Source organism: Gavia stellata, chromosome 18, assembly GCF_030936135.1.
Source record: "Gavia stellata isolate bGavSte3 chromosome 18, bGavSte3.hap2, whole genome shotgun sequence".
NCBI classification, from domain to species: Eukaryota; Metazoa; Chordata; class Aves; order Gaviiformes; family Gaviidae; genus Gavia; species Gavia stellata.
Genome location: NC_082611.1, coordinates 9900086 through 9921889, shown reverse-complemented (window position 1 = coordinate 9921889; position 21804 = coordinate 9900086). Strand labels below are relative to the sequence as shown.

The 21804-nt window shown below is 48.7% G+C and overlaps 1 protein-coding gene across 1 annotated transcript in view; it reads right to left on the bottom strand.

Moving 5' to 3' along the window:
• The window catches only part of SYT17 (synaptotagmin 17), a 40029-nt gene extending 18451 nt beyond the window's left edge, over nt 1-21578 (bottom strand). Inside the window, exons 1-5 of the mRNA XM_059826442.1 lie at nt 21545-21578; nt 18060-18077; nt 16527-16675; nt 11182-11330; nt 10129-10748 (exon numbers count right to left, since the gene is read on the bottom strand). Coding sequence (XP_059682425.1) covers nt 10129-10748; nt 11182-11330; nt 16527-16675; nt 18060-18077; nt 21545-21559 — 951 coding nt within the window. The 5' untranslated portion in view covers nt 21560-21578. The remainder of the gene's footprint in view (nt 1-10128; nt 10749-11181; nt 11331-16526; nt 16676-18059; nt 18078-21544) is intronic.
• Between the last annotated feature and the right edge of the window lie 226 nt (nt 21579-21804).

Sequence of the window (21804 nt, the reverse complement as noted above, 5' to 3'; positions counted from 1 at the left end):
GCATCGATTCATCTGCCTCGTCTCAGGTCCATGCCGGAGTGCAGAGCTAGTTCTTCATCCCAAATAGCCAAACAGTTCAAAACCAAGCCTAGATCAGATGGTCACAGCCCATTCCCAAAAGGAAAAGGAGCTGCAGTGGTATTGCAATCATAACAAAGGGCTTAAGTGTCTTTACAGATGCCCCAAATATTAGATTACAGAAACCAGAGACTAAAGGACTGGGTAGACAATAAAGAAAAAAGCTCTGAGACACAGTCACAGCCTGAATTGACCCAAAGAACCAGGTTCATCAGTGGATGGGCCAGCGCACGAGGTACCCGTCCCCAGCAACGCTATCAGCAGCTCTGGGGAAACTGAGGCTAGGGCTGCCGGGAAACCCAACCAGTTCAGGGCTATTCAGCTGCAAATGGAAAAGCACAATTTCCACCGAGCGCAGATGAACCAGAGGTCTGGGACCGAACCCGAGGAGGCACTCAGGGAAAAGCCCCGTCCCTCTGCCAGGAGCAGCACAGCACCTCCTGCCTGGCAGCACTGAACCACTCCCGCTAACGGCGGGCCACGCGCCTCCTCACCTAATGAGCCAAGCGCTAAAACTGACGTCAGGTAATGGTATTAAAAGTTTTCCCCGAGGCACTTTATCTCCTCTCTGGTTCCTGTTGACTACTCCCGGCGAAGGCAGCGGGACGTGCGTGGCATGCAGGAGCAGGTGGCAGGCTGAGGAAGTCCTGCACCTCCGATGCTACATAATACAATTCAATTTAATTCAATATCCTTTTTCTGGCTTTCCACGGAAAACACAGCAATAGGCTGCCCGATTTCACACCAAATGTCTCTGCGTTTCAGGAGCTGGCAAAGCAACCCCTCTGTGTTTAACCCCGCACATTTAACGAGCAAAGGATGAGGGAAGCACCAGGCAGGGCGAAGGCTGCAAGTACAGCAGCATCCTGACTCAGCCCCTGGGTGAAAAGCGTGGATTTACATCACAGATCCTAAGGCAAACGCAGGTGCCCTCCCTCACACGCTCCGCTGCCCCATGGGCCAGCTCCAGAGCTAACCTGGCAGCATCCACCCCACGCTGGCCCACATTCTGCCTGACCTTCCCCACAGCCCCTCACCCCACAAAAAAAACCATCCGATTTCATACCCCAAACTCCTTTTGTCACAGCATCTCTTGGGTCACATTACGTGGCAGCATACGACTACGCAGCATGCACACTCACATTCACTACGTGCATTTTCTTCCGTTGCTACAGTATTTTTGCTTCACCGAGAAGGCACCCCTCTTCTGTCAACCTTTGGCAACTCCCGTATCACGGTTTTGTTCAATACATGATATTTTAAGTTCTTTCCATCAGAAAGCCATTCCCCAACACAAACCTGACCCAATATGCACACGACATTCACGACTTTTGCGAGGTCAAGCCATACCTACACACACTGTTGTGCCCAATGGTTGCACAACGTAAGGATCTAAGGGAGTCTCACATCCAAGGTGATTTAAACGTCATCTATCTAATTGAAACTATCATCTTTGGTTTGATTTTCCCCAAAACCGCTCCTCTCGGGTCTGTGGCTGGACCAGCCTGAAGACACGTTTATCATCAAGAACAGTCGGTGACTTCTAAATCTATTAGAAGAACAGTAACGAAGCAGCGCAGCGCCCACCACGCCACCCACAACAGGGTCCGCCTGGGGTGCCCCTCGACCCCTGCTCATTTTTTATAACACATCAACAACATTTTTAACATATCCAGTCCTACTTCCACTTGCATTCACCACTGCGTCGGGTTCCATGCAGGCTTTAATTCCTAGAAATTCAGGTACATTTGGACAGCACAAATTAGGAAACTAATTAGTGATGTTATTACCTGCTGGGAAGAGATAATCAAACAGCTCTGCTGCAAACACCAAACCCCAGGCATAGCCAGGAGGCAGGCTGGCTCTGGGCAGGGATGTAGGACCTTTCAAGTCACCTCAAGCTTAGAGTGCTGAAAATCCACGTTAAGATTTGGGGTAATTACTTCTGGATTCGTCCATTGGTGGAACCTTGTTGACCTTATCCAAGACCTGCAGGAACGAAGGGGCTTCCCTGGGTCAGGGAGGAGTGGTGAAGCTCAGCAAGGGCAGGTAGATCTCCACGCTTCCGACACACTGACATTTATGCACCATTTTAAAAAAATTGCCTCACATTGTACACTGACAATATCAGACTGGGTACGTAACACCCAAGGCACAGGCAGGAGAGCCAGACATCTACCCCCACCTGAACCCTCCCCAGCACCATGTCCTGTAACCCCTGCAGAGGTTATTGAAGGACCCACCATAACGTAACCATCACACTGCTGCCTAACCCTCGAGCCTTCGATAGGTAAAGGTAAAGCTAAATCCCTGGTTTTCCATAGGACCTAACTCAACAGGGATATTGGCACCTCTAGAAAAATCTTTTTGACTATCTGGGCTTAAATTTGAGTAAGGTGAGATACAAAACGCTATACTCTGTAAGTGCGATCCACTGGAGTCAGAAGACAGACTACCACCAGCTTTAATGAGTCTCAGATCAGGCCTAATTTCCCAAATCTCAATACCACCTTCTGTCCCTTAATGCTTTTCAAGCGTGTGCAGATTTTTGTTAATTATGGTAAGGAACGGAACATACAATCCAACCCACAGAGGCCATGGCAGGATGGCGTGCTCGAACCCAGCGAGAAAGCAAAAGCCCCGTTGTAGGCAGAGCACCAGCAGTGTTTGCAGTGATAACAAAAGGTGTTTTCAGAAGGAAACCCAGACCCCGGATGGCTCACCTCCCCACACAAATGACTCAGCCTTTTCAAGGCACTTAACTCGAGCAGTGAATTGCCTCTGATCTTATAAATGCATTATTTCTAGCTTAGCCGCAAGGATCTAGGAAACGTGCTCAAATCCTGCCATGGTGCCCAAGGGGATGTCAAGCACTCAAGAAAACGGACCAGTGGCCAGCTGCCACCACGCGTTCCTCCCCGGCATGTCAGACCGGCACTGCCTCCATCGTGTCGTGCTGCACCACACTCGTTAGCTTTCCTGTTCTTTGGTCACCAGTCATCGTTAGCAATCAGGCAAGGAATTAATGGGTTGCTCCAAGAAGCCTGAGGTACAAGGCATACCTCCTCAGGTTTTAGTTCCCTGCACTTTCCCCGACAAGCTCACGCGGCGGCGTACCTTTGCTGATGTGACAGTCTTGCTAATAAGGCACGCTGGTGGCACAGTGTGTGTCAGAGATGAAGATGAGGACGCAGACACAGCTGTGGCTTAATGGACTCGCTGGCTCAGTGGGCAAAACAGAGGCAACTGGGGAGAAGAGTGGGGTCCACTGTGACATGCAGAAACAGGACCTTTCTTGTTGCGGGTCAGGCAGGAGACTCAGCTCAGGGATGAGTTGCCACAGAGGTCTCAGGTGGCTCATGGGGTCACAGGAGCTGCCCAGGGTGATCCTCCAGCCCATGGACCCACTGAGTGCACCTACACCTTGGAAACGCTCTGTGTTACCATAGTCATTGGCCCCCACGCCCATCGCCTTGTTTATAGGCGTCTTCATCAGCGACAGCGTTAAGACACGTCTTGCTGGGGGACTGCAGGCGCAGAAGCTTGGCTTTTGTTTTGTCACACGCTGGAGGCTCCCCAAACCTCAGACTCGCGTAGGGGCTGAGCGGAGGAGAGGGACGCAAGTTCATGGGCAAGAGGTGTCATCTGCACGTTGCTCACCGCAGGGAAAGGAAGTGCCTGAATTTTACTTTTCCTAGGTCTTTTCATCAGGAAACTAGAACGCTGTTGGTTTCGCTTTGAATATTTTGTTCACAGAACGCAGTGTGCAGAGATGCCCCTCGGGTACCGCTGTGCAAAGGCATCATTTTAGTTGCCATTATTATGCTGATGACGTGCTGATTTGTGCCGAGATCCCAGATGACCCTGGAAAAGCAATTTCCTGTTTGATGAGGTGCCGAAGTGACACCAAGTCTGGGATGTCTGAGACTCTCCTGAAGCTCTGATTAACATTTCACTCCTGGCTGTTCCTCTCTGCAGCCCTATTACACGGTCAGTCATTTGGATTTGCAGCCTTGGGCTCGCCCATGATCCAGAACCTTCTGCAGCTACCATCTGGCTTGAACCAAACACACATAAGAAGTTTTTTTTTTCTTTTCTGTTATCTCTGAAACACAAAGAGGCTGTCTCAAGGGAAGAGGTGCTTTTAATTAATGCCACTTGCACATCATGTTTGGATCAGGGCAATTCTCTCCTTGCAGGCCCCCAGACTGTTCGCCGTGTATTGCTACCACACCAGCACAATTCGGCAGCTGAAACCCTCCCCAGTTCCCGACGGGAACCAGAGCACATTACATCAGCACAGACATCTATGCAACACTCCTAATGAAGTTTCAGATTGATTTTCCTCCTCAAGGTTATCTGTGATGGTACCTCCAGGCACATTAGAAAACTGATGGTTTAGAACAGTTTGCTCTAACAAGCTTTCTACAGCATCCTGTGACGTACGGCAATCATTTTGGGAAGGCTGAGCTATTAAAACCTGAAAGAAAATATATACTTACCAATGAATAAGAACAACGTTACCTACGTAACAGATGCTGAGTAGACATATGGTGAAGAGAGTCACAAAGTCCTTTCTAAAGTCTAACTGGCTTTGCATCAGTTTGCACGGCCATGAGAAAGCCTCTCCTGTGCAAAGACCTTTGGGAGGGAGAGAGCCTATGGAGAGGTCCTGCCCACGACCCCCACCAACCCCTCCTCTGGGTTCCTCCCCAGCAAAATGCACCCCACAGCATCCCAGTCCTCTGCAGAAAGGAGGAGGAGTGAACAGCACAGAGGGGAAGGGCGGAGGAGACTGAGATGACAGCTGGAAGCAGAAGAGACAGATAAGGATAAAGAAGAGAAAATGATCAAGAAGAAAAATTTCTCACTGCTGGAGTTTTAAAGACTGGAAAAGGAAAGGGGGAAAAACCCAGTGAAATGGATCTGGGTAAAAAATAAAGATACAGAGTGAAAGGAAGATGGTAGAATGTCATAAGCCAAAATATGACAACAAACCACAGGTAAAGACCAAAAATGTTGTAATCGTGACAGGCAAGCATCCATCACAGCATCCTGTACAGTCCCCTCAACTCCCGTGCCCTGCAGCGTGGTTGCATCCTGCCTCCAGCCAGGCTTTGCCCAGGGCATCTCTCCTGCCAGACACTGGTGAACTGCCAGGTTGATTTTAACATCCTGTTAATGAGCGAGCATAGCCCCACATAACCAACCCACTTTCATCATCAGTGATTCTGCATCTTTCCTTTAATTAAGCAGCCGCTAAGCTTTTGGACAGCTAAAAAAAAAAGGAAAAAAAGGAGAACACCCTGACAACATTCACTTTCACATTTAATTTCCCGTGACTGTGTCACGAACATAGACCCCCGTGCCACACTGACGCACAGACTTGAGTCAACTGTTGTGCCAACGCTCTGAACCACGTCTCTGCCTGTCCACTGCTTTATGCCTGTACGAGAGATGGGTGCTGGCATTATTTTCAATAATACATTGTGCTACCAAACACAAGGCATCATCCACGTTCCCCAGGGACGGCTCCTTCTCAGGGCTGCAATGGATAAGCCAAGGAAGAAGGGTGCCAAGGACAAACCCGGTACATGCACAACTGGGGGCCTCCAAGCCGCACACCGTAACCACCTGGCTGCATGGCAGAATTCAACGTAGCACCGAGAGGAATGCTCCAAAATGAATCATTACCTGAATTTCAAATTCGTTTCTCCCTTTTCCCTCCCAACCAAGGGACAGTAAGAACAACAGTGCAGTACTTGTTGTAGGCTTATCCCTGAGATGGGAATCAAAAATTGCTGAGCTGCCATAGCAAAGCCACTCCATTTGAGGATCACATACCATTTTGAATGTAAAAAGCTGACAGCTCCTTAAATGACTGTCATTCTGGTGCACTCACAGCTCAAAGCTTAAAAAGCAAGTCCAATACATACTCCCTCTACCATAAAAATGGCTTAATTTGAGGGGAGAAGGAATTTTTACGCTATTTTCCTACCATGACCAGGCATTTTTTTTCGTTTGCAGAACGATCTCCAAGCTCTCATTAGTGCTGGTCTAAAACGTTTATTCCTGCCCACTCAAATCTGCCAAAAGAGAAATGAATCATATGTCAATAAAACTTGGGGTCCTGAACATGTGCGAAATGTGCGAATCTGAGCCCGGCTACAGCAAGGCCTGCCAACTTCATTCATGGTAATTAAGCAAAGCCACATGCATTTAAGGGGATATTTAAGGAGTGCAGAGAGTTCCTATGGGGACTGGACTCCATGAGTAGCTACTGCGCTTTAGAAACACATTAATTACCCTGCAAGAAAAAGCGTCCCAGAACTACCACGGATAAAGAATTTGGCAATACCAGCACTGACATTTTCTACAAGGAATAAGCCCTTCTGCTTAGCTGCTGGCTCTGACGATACACTGGACGGCAGCTCCCCTGTGCCTCTGCTTTGGCCTCAGTCACCCTAAGTGCTCGATGCATGATCCAAACCAAAAAAGCACTTACAGACAGGTACAGTCTTTTGCGTGAAGCTTAGCATGAAGTCGTTTATCGCACTGATTCCTCAGGGCTGAGAGGACAGCACGCTGCTCACCCATGTTTGGGTTCTCTGACCACCCATTCCCGACATGACGAGCACAGCGATGCTGCACAGCCCACCTCCTTACACCCAAGACAAGTTCTCAGGCTGTTAGTTAACAAGCGACTCCTTGAGGTGGTAATGAAAATACTCTATTAATGATGATGGGCTTTCACCCTCCGAGGAGCTGTACGTCCCATCCACAGGCCTAAGGAGCAGTGGAGTCAACGGAGCTGTTGGCTGCAGAAGCTGGACCATGCCTCAGCCTGGGAGAAACCCACCCGTCCCTGCCGACACCACGTGCACCAGAAGATTGCTGCCATCCCCCACCTTTTTTAGCAGGACTTACTCGTGCTGACATAGTCCTGTACTGAGGCAGTGTCCCAGCTCTGGGCTTGATGGGGCTCAGCGTGACGGTGGGACAAGGACTCAGCATCCGACTTTATCAGCGCACTCCATGGCACTGGCTTCCAGGTGGATACAGCAAGCGCGAAACGGATGTTCATCTTAGCCAATACCATTTAGGCCACTTTCTCCACTCTTCCACAAACCTTGCCCCATCCCGCTCCCACCGGTATGAAGAGAAAACCTTCTCCACAGCTCCTGCCGTCTGGAATCACTTTATTCCATCTCTCCAGCTCATCATGTTTCTGTCTATAAATGCCAATTAAAAAAAAAAATCCCGTATTTTGTGTCTTTCATCTTTACATATCACATCTATGCCTGTCTGCTTTTCTCTCCCGCCTGTTACCGGTTTTCCAAGCACCTGCTTCAGCATTTTCTCCACCACGCTCTTTATCGCTGGGGGGGTGCTGCTGCCAGCTGCTGCTCCGTGCCAGAGCCCCGCGGCAGCCAACCCCGCCTGGCAAATTTTCATCCACTCATGATCAGAACTGACTCAGGTTCAATCCAACAAGAAACTAATAAAGGCTGTCTGTCGCTCAACTAATCAAGCAAAAAAGTGAGAAGTATAAAAAAAAGTTGTCAACATGTCCAATCTATCATTGCACTGGCAGAATCTTCCAACTAGCAATCAAACAAAACCTCACAAATTTCTAGCACAAGCGTCACCGTTATTGAAAGACATGAAAATGCAGTTTTTCAAAGTAATAAGCTTTATTGTTTCACTTCTTCCAGTGCATGCATTTAACTTGAATCACTAAGAGAAAATACACCTTATTCAATGAACTTTAAAAATCTTATTGCTGAGAGAACAAGGGAAGATGATACCAAACATCCTCCCTGGATATCCTAGGACAAGTACTGTTGTTCTATTTGCAGTTGCAGTCTGTCAGCTAAGACCCAGCCAAAAAGAACAAGGAAAAGACCAGAACAAGACGTTTCAGTAATCAAGATGTGAAAGACTTTGCTTAAATTAAGTTTTTCCATATGATAGCAAGCAGATAGATGCAAAAGGCTTGTAAGGTTAGGCCTGCCCATTCAAAGGGAGTTTTCTCTTTTTCTCCTTCCTTTTATAAATATCAGAAATGCCAATTTCTGAATAAATACTTTATCTTGAATCCTGGTGAAGCAGACAGCACTGCTGAAAACAGCAGCAGCTTTCAATGAAACTTTGGAGAGGGAGGAGGGAGGAAGGGCTGGCTCGGAGCTTGGCACATGAAGGCAGAGATGATCTTGTCTAATCAAGGTCTGTATTAGCTGTGGAATTAATCCATGTTACTAATAAAGAGATACATAATACAGAGAAGTATTTATCATGCAAAAGCGGGGGGGCAGGCAGAAAAAGCAATGCTGCATGGTGTGACTCATGGGAGGATAACGGGATGCAAAGAGGAGAGCTCTGTCCTCAGATATACAACGCAGAGCCCGAGTTGAAGTGCAAATACCAGAAAGAAAAAAGCTGTTGCAGGCATTTGTAAACAAACATTTGGGGAAAAGGCCCAAGCAGTGAGGGGAGCCCAGGAATATCTGTCCTCGTTCATTTTCCTTATGAACCATTTCATAACACAGCTGTCCCCTCACCCCCCACTGCCACTCTACCGAGCAAAGCAGATCCCACTGACACGAAGACATGTCCTACATAAAGACACACTCGGGGACCCCACGGTTTTGATTTGTGCACGACTTTCAAAACTTCCCTTTTTGCATGAACAATGTTCAGGCTAATCCCATAACACTGCTATTACAGCAAATCTAGTGGGCTCTCTTGCAGTTATCAGGGGTCTGATCTCTCTTACACACTGCAGAAGGTCTGAGCAAGAGGCAAAAGCGCTCTCCAGCCACTCTGCACACAGAGAGGGGGCAAAGCAGAGTCAGAGACCCGGCTGACTTCGTGTATAAACACTGCTCGGTGGATTTTACTTCCACAAGTGTCTGATCACAAGTTTCCACTCCAAATCAGACTCTCGGACCCACACCATAAATCAGCAGTGAGGCCAATGATTTACTGTTCATCTCATCCGATACCTCTGGCTATACCACCCTTTTGTGAACACATAAAAATCAAAGAAAATGTGAACCACCCAAGTTCACACAGGTTTTTGATTCAGCAAAGGCTCTAAAACTTAGAAACTGCAATCCCAGAGCTGGCAAGGAACTGGGAGAGGCAACCCTGTTATACCAACCTTGAGTGGTACTCCTGTCCTTAGCACAAACGTTTGAGATGTTGCTCATGCTACGCTCTTAGCTTGGCTTTCTATGGGATCTCGTGCCTCTAGCTATGTGGGTGATACTGCTAATAGCAAATTTGGTAGCCAACTGCTGTTCCTGGGCGCAAAGCTCAGACTCCCATTGAACAGCTCTTTTCCCGGCTGGCAAGGAGGTGGCACTGACCAGAGCCCCTTCCTGAGAACAGACCCTCTGCACCTCCTCTTCCCATCCCATCGGATGGTTGAATCTAGTCCAAAATGCATGCTCAAACTTGCATGCATGCAAGGTGCCACCTACATCAGACAAAAGCTATGGCAAGTTTATTTCCTTCAGGGACATGATGTAAATAAATCCACCACTACCTTGCAATTTTTTTGCTCATGCATTATGCCGTAAGTCTGTAGAGACTTTGTCTTCTATACACTTTCTTGAATCAAATCATTACTGAACTGGCACCAGTGGTTCAGTTCATGTTCCCAAAGCACAGTCATGTTAACAACCACAGGGGTGACCCAGATGGTGCAGTGTCACTGCAGTGTCTAGGAATGGATGCAGGTCACTGTAGTGACAAGAAAAGATCTTCCAAAAGGTGCAGACTTCCAAAGCAGTCTTGATTTATTCTCATTAGAGTTGACACAGGATCTTTTGTCACCTCCTTTGAATATGAAAGAGGACAGCTCCTCTACCTCACAGTATTAGTTAAAAGACCAGTTATAGGCCCACCAGTATTTCAGCCCAGCAGATGCTGTATTAACAAGATGACAATGACTAATTAGAAACTGCATTACTTGCCAACAAGCAAAGGAACTGCACAAAAGAACAGTGAGAAAAATTGTGGCAATAATCTGATAAATTCTGTTACCTGAGAACTAGGCACAAGGGCTTTCCACCAGTGTCCGCCTTTCACAAGGTCTACATCGCTCAAGGGCATTGACACTTTGCCAATAACACAATGGCGCGAGAATTTGTCAAAATCCACTACGGTTAAAAGCAGAGTTCTTCTCTGGGCTTCTAAAAAGGGGATTTCAAATGTGTACCTCTCTTCAAACACCGGGTTCTGCGTTTTGCGTTTCACTCCAGTCTGCTTGGAGTTCTTCTGATCAGGAAGAAGGCAGATCTTCACGTAGGGGTTAGAGTGAGCCATGTCTTGCCTTGAACCGTCGTAAGAAATCGGAGGAGGCAGATCTTTAGCCTCAATGACTCGTACTATTAGATAATTATGCAACAGGTCGTACTGAGTGCTAAAATGCAGCATGCCCAGCTGATACTTCGATAAGATCTCCTCATCTGTCAAGGAGTCCATATCATCGCTATTTGAGTCAAGAGAGTACAGTCTTGGTTCAAACTTTCTAAAATAGTCATCTGGGGTATAGGTTTTTCGCAGGACAGTTGGCTGAACTATTTCTTTCTTTGCTCCTATTATTCCAAACTCGATAGGTTTAATGTCAATTAATGGAGAACTTGGCCTCCTCGATTCTAAACCTAAATGAGAGAAATGCACAAATACGATTGTTAGAAACTCAACTGAAGCCATTAGAGGCACAAGTCAGCTTGTGCTTCTTTGGGTACAGCTATTCTGCGTCCATGCAATGCCCAGCACAGCAGGCTCCCCAGTGGGACTTTTCACCATTACATTGCCAACAATTAATCGCACCTTTGGTTAGGCTGAAGTGCAAGCTCAGCTACGCTTCCCCCCCCCGCCCCCGTCCCTTTCCACGTGCAATTATCATGCATGTGCTTCAGCAAGAAAAACACGGACAGCCCCTTCCACTGTGTTCCTGCAGAACAGGATGAGATTTTAATCAATGTACCTTCAACTTGACTTGATTCCCTGTCTAAAAGATGAAAGAGCAAGCACTACAGTTTGATTTTCTTCCCCACAAGAATTACATTAATGTTGGAAGGACGACCTTACTTGAAATCCGCCTCGTGAGGCTGTAAGTGGACCGTGATGCATCTGAAGATGACCGCCTTCTGTCAGGGGAAACATCCTGAAGAGTGGGAGGCAGCTCACTGATTGTATTATCAGAGTCTCCATCTTTGTCCTCATTTTGGCTGCTTATCCTGTTATAACGAGAGACCTTTGGGTGATTCAACCCAGTAAAAGGAGTATATACAGTATAGAAATGCATTCTGGTATTCTGGGTCTAATCTTCGGTGCACATCCCTGGACGCTGTGGGTATCTCCTGATTTATTTGGCAAGCATAAGGCTGAGCAACTGACTTCAGACCTATGTAAAAAACAGATTCTTTATCTTTCTGCCTGTCTTTCAAACAGACTTATATCAGTATTAGAGCATGACACAGGCCACATGGGCATGTGTGACTCAGATCTTGATCAGAAGTATTGTATTTGTCTTTAAGAAAAAAGAAAGGAAAAAAAACCACCCGCAAACCACAAAACCCAAACAGTAGCTTATTGCTGTAAATTCACAGCTACACTTTGGAAGCACAGCCTTCACTAGGAATGAACCAGCATGGGAAACCGCCACATTCAGACATCTCAAGCCTACCACACACCCCTCTCAGTAAAATATTGCTTCGCAGGTACACCACAATGGTTTCAAAACACAATCTTATAAATACAATTAATTAACAGCTATTTATTGACATGCCTTTTTAACTAATTGGCTGCTTTTTATCCACTTCTATAAAGCAGAGGTGATTCTCACAAGACAGTAATTTTACTTCTCAGGGGTCTCAGTGGGAGCAGGGAAGTTGGCAGGATCTGAATAACAAAGCAAATTGCAGTGAGAGCTGTGGCATCTTTGAGAAGACTCAACAGAAGACTGGCATCATAAAGAAGTCCACATGTAATTCCCATTTCAGTTTATAGATACACACACGCATATGTTGTTTTCATATAAAACAACATTCTGGTTAAAAACCTCAACATGTCACAGCCACAGTGGCTCACAAAAGCAGTCAGAACCTCCCAACCTTGACTGAAAGAAGAGCAAGAGCAGACAGTAACAAGTAGAGGAGATAAAGTCTCCAACTGCACCTTCAGAGGGGAAGCGGCTGGCAGACATTTGCCAATGGAAATGAAATCACACAATGGTATGTGATGTGTAGCGCATCATGCAAACCAAGCCTTTTGGTTAATCCATGAGACAGAGTACTCCAAAAAATAGCAGCAGATCACAAGGAAAGCATCAGCATGAAATTAGCAAAGCAAAGAGGAATACTGTGCGAGTTTTGCTCCTGATTCACCCTTTCTACATGCATGGCTCAGTTGGGTGTAAACGAAATATATTGAATCATTTGCTTTAGTAACCAATGACTGAACTAGAGCAATAAATATATTCTGCAAAAAGCAGTAAACTCACAGAAAAGGCCCCTCAAATATAAAGGAGATTTAAACAGGAATTTCTTATCTGAATTCACAAAGTTCACAGCAGGATCCATGCAAATCTCACCAACCCAGAGTCACGCAACTCACCCACATTAAAAAAAGTCTGCTAATAATCAAAACCAAACCCTATGCTAAAAGGGGCATACGATATTTGCACAACTCTGCAGCCCATTAAAGGCAGCCCATATCATGCAGTTTGACATATAATCAGTACTTGGAACACAAATAGCTTTTTCATGCCTAAATGCGGGTCTACACAATCATAGGTAGCATTTGGATACACTTGTGTTTGAGAAGCAAATGCACAGAACGAGGAGAAGGCAGGGTGAAAAGGGAATCAGGAAGAGAGGCATTAAGGATGTTCTACAACGGGTAAACGTAATAGTGAGTTAATAACACACAGATGACCTTTAGTAAGGAAATTGCTACTGAGCCACAATAATTTTTCCTCAAATAAACTTTGGCTCTGGTTAAAGCAGCTCTGTTTCTGTTTAATCTGAACCTTGGGAAAGAGGAGTCGCGTCCTGATTTCAATTCAGTCTCGCAGACCATGCACCGTTTATCTTTGGGGTTCATGTAGAATATTCCATAACGGGTAGTGCCGACATACACCCTCACTCCCAGCCCATTTCTGCAAAGACCAGGATGCAAGCGCTCCTCATGAAATGACAAGAAGCTACCATGCATTCAGGTCAATACAATTAGACTCACTGCAGTAAGAACTTTTTTTCCTAAGTAGCCACTGTGAAAAATTCAGAAAGTGAGGGGGAAAAAAAAAAAAATCAACAGTCTCCCAAGAGGAAGGGCTTAAACTTGCAGTTTGAACGTCCCCTCATGAATTTCCAGGACAATGAGGTGTCTCAGAGCTGGCAAAGGGAAAACCTACAGGCAAAAGAATAAAGGATAGATTATTAAGCACGGGCGTTCAGATGTTTTCTAGTAGGCCAATGAAGACCATAAAAGCAGTTTACCCCTGGGGACTGGGTGGGGAGGTAAGGAAGGAGCAAATTGCATTCTGCATTACACCACTGTCCTGGGCCCATGAAGAAGTGGCAAGATGGAAAGATCTCAGCTGAAAACCTAGATCTATTTTTGAAACACTTTCAGGCTGAGAGCAGGGAATACAATAAATTGATTTGTTCCCAAATTCAATACACGCATCTAAATGCGGAATATGGTGGTGTCAAATTCATCTTCCATTTTAGGGGTTTCCACTGAATCCAAAAGCCCCCTTTTCAAAAATAAAATGTAAAAAAAGGATGAAGGGTCAATTGGCATACACAGATCTCTGAGCACTTAAAAACATACCCATTAAACACCTTATTCTGAGACCAATTCCAAACCCTTACTCTGCTCACACATCTAAGTCCACACGTTGTTTCCTACCTCCAAAAATGCATGCGGAGATTTAAGAGTATAAGATCATAGCGAAAATAGAAATCTTCTTTGGCTTCTGAATTCCGAGCCAGCAGAGGCTGCATGGGATCGTTTCCACCTTAAACCTGCACACACAAAAAGCGTGGCCCTCCTACTGATCAGCCAACAGAACAGTTTCTGTCTCCTGCCTTTTCCTCTCCTTTCCTCTTTGTCTTCCAGACTCTTGGTCCCCTACAGGTTCATTTTCTCCCCCTCTCCTCTCAATCACATCCCCTCAGCTCCTTTCCCTCTCCGTAGCTCCTCTGCTCTCTTTGCCCTCCTCACTCGACTCATTTCTGGGATCCCTCACCACTTTCCAACAAAGTCACCCTGGAAGCTTAAAGCATCACCATCTTCCCTGACAGCACCCTGGGTTCATCCCAGCTGAAGAAGAGGAGCCAACAGCCTTTTCAAGCAGGCAAAGCCCCATCTCCAGCTTCCACATCAAGGTGTGTTAACAGGCATCCTTAGAGATCACAGGATTTGCAACAGTGCCAGAGGAGATGGTGACTTCAGTGACCCTAAAGCATGGCAGCATCCATGCCTCCTCACAAAACAAAGCCACTTCTCTCGTGCGTCCTCTTCTTGGATTCCTGCTGCCCCTCTCGGGCATTACCTCTGGGAACTCACCTTCTCTCAGCACTAAAGCAGAACAGGGAGGCGCTAACCGCACCAGATCACCTGAAGCTGGAAGGGAAGATGGATACGTGACCTTGGCTGGGGTCCTGGGGACCCTGCCCAGGGCTGCTAGCGTGAGTGGGTGCAGCATAAAGCACAACATGGTTGAAGAACCGGGCTTTTTTTCCTCAAAGCGCATTGTCTTCTGTTTATGGCCATTCCAATAAGTTAATCGTAGAGGCTTTCAGATGGAGCAGGACTGGGGGAAAACAACACAGGCTGGAGAGAGCATTTTATGAGTCCAAAGGTCTCCATGTTCTCTGCCTCTGGCAAAGTCCAGCTCATCTGCAAAGTCACCATACATCTGAGTTTTGAGATCAAAAGAAGAACAGAGCTTCAATGCTTACAATGCCCCTTTAGCCAGACAGATGGATCCAGCAGTCAAAAACTACACCGTGGGACAATCACCCTACACCCCCAAACACACATGACGTCCCTTCTGCTCCTCAGCACACCAGAGAAACTCTGAAGCATCCTCTCACAACAAGCCTAGCTACTTGTTCCCAAGTATGTAATTGTTCCTGCAGCAATCTTTCTACATCCAATACTGCAGCCTCATCACTGTATTCGCCTGTGCGCGCTGCTTTCCTATTTAGCATTGATTTTGTTTCCATTTCCCATTAATTGCAGGTGAATCCATTTCTGGGCATATATCAGACTATTAAATATGCTGCTCCAGATTTAAAAATCACTCTAACACATCTTGAACATCTCTATTTTTATTGCTTCAGTATTAATTACCATCCTATTCTACCCAGATTCAAAAGAGTATATAGACAAGAACACGATTTAAACATGAGACAATTTATTTCATGCAGCACCAAGACATGGACCTTCCAGACCTGACGCAGAATAACAGCAGGTACTCACAGGAGTAGATAAACCAGTTAAAACCAGTTGATTTTAACCGGTTTAAATCAACTGGTACTGCCTCGGTACCAACTTCTGAGCACGATATGATGCACTAAATAGGTACCTCCTGTGCCACAGCTTCTGGACACACCGAAGCTGTGTCCATCAAACGATCTGCTCTCACAGAAGACAGCCCAGCCCAGCCAACAAAGCAGACACTAAAAGACAGGAGACCTCTGCTCCCTTCTCGGTTTCACTGATGCCTCCACAGTGTCACCTCTGTGCCGCAAATTCCCAAACGAGAAGGAGTAGAACAGGGAAGACTTCACTGACTTTCTTTGCAATAGATTTGCAAAAACGCTAATCAAAGCCCCAGATAAAACCCGGCATTGTCGCTGTTCTTCTTTAATGATTCCATAGGAAATCTTGAAGAGTACTAAGATGACGCAGGAGATCAAGTCTTGCTAAATGAAACTTTAGATGAATTTCCCCTTTAGAGCACGCACGAGGTACGCCTTTCATCTGCCTGTATGATAACCACCTTCGCGCTAGGGTAAGAAAACGCTTCAAAACAACCTCATCAGCACTTCAGCTAAGTCGAAGTGCTCCAAAGGGCTGGTCCGTTTGAAGAGGCAATAGGACTGAAGATGAAAAGCATCTTTAGAAAAGGGTGCACAGCTAAACCAGTTATCAGCTTGCTATGCTAGCTTACGGAATTAACTCCTGTCTTACTCATCGGAAAAGTGTTTTACAAAGACTAACCTTACTATTTGAGCTAACAGGGCTGCCCTTTTTCACCTTGCCATCGAGTAGCCTACGTTCCCACCCTCAGCAGGAGGTTCCTCCTTTCTACGTGGCATCCTCTGAATGTCCTATCACCATTTTGTATCAATACTCTCATCGCAGCTGAACAGCCCTACTCCTCAGTTAAAGCTATGAAATTGTGCATCTAAACTTACAGCCAGGCTGGAGTTTGAGCAGGAAAAGGTCCCAGGATTTCAACTTCATCTTCATTTGTTTGACAACAGCTACAGTCGAAACACTTCTGACAACAATTTCTACAAGTCCACCGGCACAGCAAGAGATCCGAGATCCTAGCGAGCAGACCCTGAAGCCATTGGAAACCAAAGTACAAGATTACCCATCAATAGCTATTGAGAAATAACATTCAGCTGTATTTATGTTTGTGTTTCTGCAACAGAACGTTAAGAACTGCATTTATTCCATCCATATCAACAGACAAGTGCTATGCGGTTACCAGCCCAACTTCACTGACACCATAACAAGGCAGGAAAATAAGCATTCACTGCAGGTATTTTCCCTCTAGTAGCAATGTATTATTATGTAGGTTGGCAAGAGAGTGATTTACAAAACACTATGGCATATCAATATGCTAGAGTGGAAACATGCTTATTCTTTCACGCACATCAACAAACTAATAGATCGGCAAATGTACAACAGAAGGAATTAAAAACAGAATGTAAGTGAAAGCTCCGATTTAATCTGGCAAGGGTCTACTTAATTTGAAAATCTTAACACACCAACGTGAAAACATTTTGTCCCTGTAGATGTATCAGCATGTCGTATTTGCATGATCCGTACACATACAGCATTACAACCCAACAAACTTGCCACTAAAATGGATTAGCAAAAGCCTCCCCTCTGCTATGATGATTAATTTAATGAAGAACCTTCAATGATTTTTTTTTTTAAAGAAGTTACTTGACCCAGAAAAGTATTTCATTTCTTTGGTTGCCACGATGGCACTGGCAGCATCCCCTGTACCAGTGCTCCTCTGCTGCTACAACCACGGGGTGTGAGCAGCCCATCGGAGAGGCAACAGGCTGCTGCCCCATTGCCATGCCATCCCTACAGCCTTCCCTCCACTTCAAAGCTCTACTTGCTTCAAGAGGAACAGAAAGCCCAAACTTAGCCCACTTCCCACCCACGCCAGCTCCAACTTGTGCGGTTTGTAAGAAGGCTCATTAAGCAGCAGAAGGGCACTGCTAATAAAGGGCATCACTCCGCAGTCAAGGGGGAGAAGACATGCAGCTGCAAGAGCACAGCACGTGCACATCCAGGGTCGAATCGCTTTACGATTGTATGTGACCTTGAATTGTTCCTAAGAAGCTGAAGAAATAAAGCACATGAGAATTTCTCCACAGGTACCCCCCCCGAATACTTGAGACATGTGCAGTATTCACGAGTGTGCAGACACAAGGGCACTATCACACCAAGCAAAGGAGTTTCCTCTGAGGAACGCGGACCTGCAAAGAAGACTCCACAGGAACATTGCTCTTTGCTCCAGTAAAACACACAGTTTTTTCCATAAACAAAATCTGAACATTGGAAAAAAAAAAAATAATTACCAGCCCAAAATGCGGTGCATTACTTATATCTAGGACATCAGTAAAGAGTCAGAAAATACAAGACAATCCCCTCAGGACAGAGTGAGGAGACAGAGCAGAGAGTGAATCATCAGATTAACTCACCTCATTTATTGGTTCCAACTGTCCTTTTAGACATCCAGGATGAAGCAAAGGGGAACAAAATGAAAAAGACAAAACCAGGTTAGAATGCTCAAATAACTTCAAATTTTCTGCCATGACATGCCCCGGCCTGGGATGAGCTTGGATTTCTGGCAAGACAGTACCTTGAAAACGTTAGAGGAAGGAGAGGTCTCCTGACCAGGCATCACCTTCTGCTGTTTCCAGTCCCTCCCCACCAACCTCCCTCTGCTCCTCCTTCCCCAGGAGCAAAACTCCTGAACCCACCCTGGAGCATGGAAGTCCTGCTCATTGCCCCTTGCTAACAGGGTGTCACGTGCAACCACTTACTTTCTTTTCTTTAACAACCTTTCTCTAACTGCAGCAACTACTTGCTGCTGACAACAAACCATATCCAAATTTTCCAGTTAGATGCCACAGTGGAAAAAAAGACTTTCCTTCAGATTCAGCCCACAGAAACGCAGTTTCAATGCCAACCCGTTAAAAGCAACATTTCTAGGAAGGGGCACGGACTCAGAATACTCTCCATTACGTACACGTCACTTGAGGTAGCTGGGCATCTTCAGTCTCATCCTCAGATGTGACTTGAAGAACACAAAAAATAGAAGTTAAGTGCTCAAAACTTGAGTCACGCACTCCAGTTCGAAAATCTGCACTGCAGCCACTTCCCCCAAGTCATGGAGAAAATCTACAGCAACAGAAGAAATCATCGCAAGCCAGTGTTTTATTCACAAAGCCACCCTTGGAACATTATACATGACCCACTTTGTTGATAACTGGAGACTTAGTAGCATTTCAGATGCCTGCTGAAATGTTTTTCCTATCGCTTTCTAAGAGTTTCCTAATTGTCCTGGATACCTTTCTACAGAGGGAATCCCTTAAAAAAAAACAAACCAAAACCAACCCAAACAAACAAACAAAACCACCACAAAAACCACACAATAAAAAACACACTCAACCCCCTCCCCCCCCCTTCTCTACTCTTCTACATGTAGAAATTGGTTTCTAGCTTTATGCTCATGACAGGGACAAGAGCAGCCTTTTATAAAGCTGGGATGCAGAAGTTGCCTTTAGTTCCAAGAACTCTCCCATGGACCACGTTTCAGCCCAAGCCTTCCTTCTAAACTTCTCGGAAACCAGTGCTTGGTGAAAAGGCCACCACTTGTTTGAAACACAGATTAAGAGACTGGAAATGCTGCAGTGCAATGTGACAAGACAGTGATTACCAGATACCCATGGACCAAGTGTTTAAGAAAATCCTAAATGGTTTAAAGGGCTTTATCATTCCTTATTAATGCAAAGTTTCAGCCAGAGCACGGCAGCCAAAGCTACAGTGGTTTAGCAAAGCTGCAACAAGAATATTTAAATTGCTCTAAAATGAAGCCGCTGGATCCGTGCCACATGATTGAACGCCGTAGCATGTGCTGTGCGAAGGAACTGCCATTTCCAAATGGCCCGCAGGGATGCACGGTAGGCTTGTGTCAAACAGCCCTCCTGGTTACCATCGGCCACCGGTGATGTGAAACCGCTCCAGTGTACCACCAGCCCCAAGAGCACAGGCAGCGGTCCCACAGGCACCATAATAAAGTGCCTCTGTGACCACCCACGAATCTCCGCCAGGAAATGGGAGGACAGAAATAAGAACTAAGTATTACAGTGCAGAAGAGGTAAACAAGTAACCAGTGCCATACAGGGCTTGAACGCAGGGACCTATGAAAGGAGAGCAAACACGACCAGCTGTGTGCATCCACCTCGCTCACACCGGGCACGAGGGTTGGGGCTGGGGAAGGGCAGAGGTTTAGGGAAGGCTGCAACAGCCAGCAGGCACTGGGGCATCCCAGGGAGCAAACCTGCTGCAACACGCTCAGCACCCCCAGGAGAAGGGCTCCAGGGTTGGGGAGACACCATCATGCCCTGCCACGCTGTCCCAAACCGGACAAACAGAGGACAACCCAACTGGAAGCCCCCAGCCACAAGTGAACCCTCACTGAAGGCCAACGGTGGCTGCCCCAGGTGCACCCCCTCGCCCGGAGCTGGGCGCGAGGCAGAGCTACATCCCCGCTTCACACCGTGCCGCAGGGGCCCAGTCCCCCCAGTGTGCCTGGGCCCACGGTGGGGGTCACCTGCTCCGAGTCAGCACAGCCACCGATCACAACCGGGTCAACAGACCCGCTACAACAACCCGCCACCGCGGTGTCCCCAGGGATGCTGCAGCAGGGTGGGGTCCACACTGGTGATGCACCCTGCAGTTACACCCCCAGGGAAGGCACAAGCCCCACCACGGTGGGCACCGCAGCCGAGGGACAGTGGGGTCCCCGCAGCCACACGCCCGTGGGTGGCCTCCCACCGCCCCAAGCTGACCAGCACCACAGTGCGGGGACAACAGGGTGTCCCCGCTGCCCCCGTCCCCACCCGCGTACCCCCACCTCGCACACGGGGGCCCCGACGCCGGAGGGCCCGCCCGGCCCCGCGGGAGCTCCCCGCCGAGCCCAGGGGCCCGGCAGCCCCGCACCCCCCCGGCCGTACGGGGCTCACCTGCGGGCGGCTCCGGCCCGCCCCCCCGGGGGCAGCGCCCGCCGCGCTCCCCGCTCCCACCCCCGGGCGCCGCGGCGGCTCTGCCCCGAGCGGGAGGGGGGCCGTGGGGGCACGGCGGGGCGGCTGGAGGTGGGCACGGCCCCGTGGGTCGGGGGGCCATGGGCGGCGTTGGCAGCGGTGTCTCTACCTACGCCCCAGCGCCCGGGCTCCCCGCGCAGCTGGAAATGCTCCGCTGGGGTTATCTTAAAAGCGGGCGGCCGCCTTCGGCGCTAGAGATGGAGAACAGGCGGCTGGGAGCCGCAGGGCCGGAGGGGGAAATCGCTCAGGGTTTAAACCAGCCCGAAATTCAATTCAGCCTCACGCTGCTGGGGGGGGGGTCCCTGCCACCACGCCGAAGGCTGGGGCTCGCCACAGCCCGGGGCCCCTGTGCCCCCCAGCCCGCCGGGCTGTGCCCGGGCCGGAGGGTCCGGTTAAGCCCCAGCGCACCTCCGTCTGCCCGCGGGGCTTGGCGCCCTCCTCCCCGCAGGAAGTCCCTGTGCGGGCTCGGCCGGGCTCGCACGCCCCCGGGGCCGCCCCACTCCCGCCGGCAGAGAGGAGAGAGGGCTGCGGGCGGCTCGCCGCCCCCCGCGGGGACCCGCTCCTTCCCCGGCGCCTGGCGAACGGCAGCCTGCGAGCCCCGCTCCTGCCCCGGCCCCGCCTGCCCCCCTCGCCGGGGGCTGCTGCCGCCGCCGGGAACTCCTCCCCAGAAGTTAACCCGAAGTTGCGCACCGGCGCCGGGCAAGGAGCACGGGGGGGGGGGGGCCCGCCGCGGCACCGGCACCCGTCCCGCAGACGAAGCGGGGGGTGCCGCCGCACACGCCCCAGACACCCCCCTCCCTCCCGCCCGGGGACGCGGATCACCGCGGGGGCCCGCAGCGCCGCCGCTCCGCACCCACCTGGATGTACGCCATCTTCCGCGGGGCGCACCGCGGGGCGCGCACGGCGCCTCCCGCCGCGCTGCTCCACCCGCGCCCGCCGCGCCGCGATACGCCCCGCGGTGCGGTGCGGTGCGGTGCGGCACCGCCCCGGGCGGGGGGCGGGCGGGGGCGCGGCTGCAGCGCCCCGCGGGCGAGGAGCGGCTCCGCCGGCGCTCCGCGGCCGCGCAGGCAGCGCGGTGGTCCGCGGGCGCCGTCAGGGCGAGGCCCCTCGGCTGGTC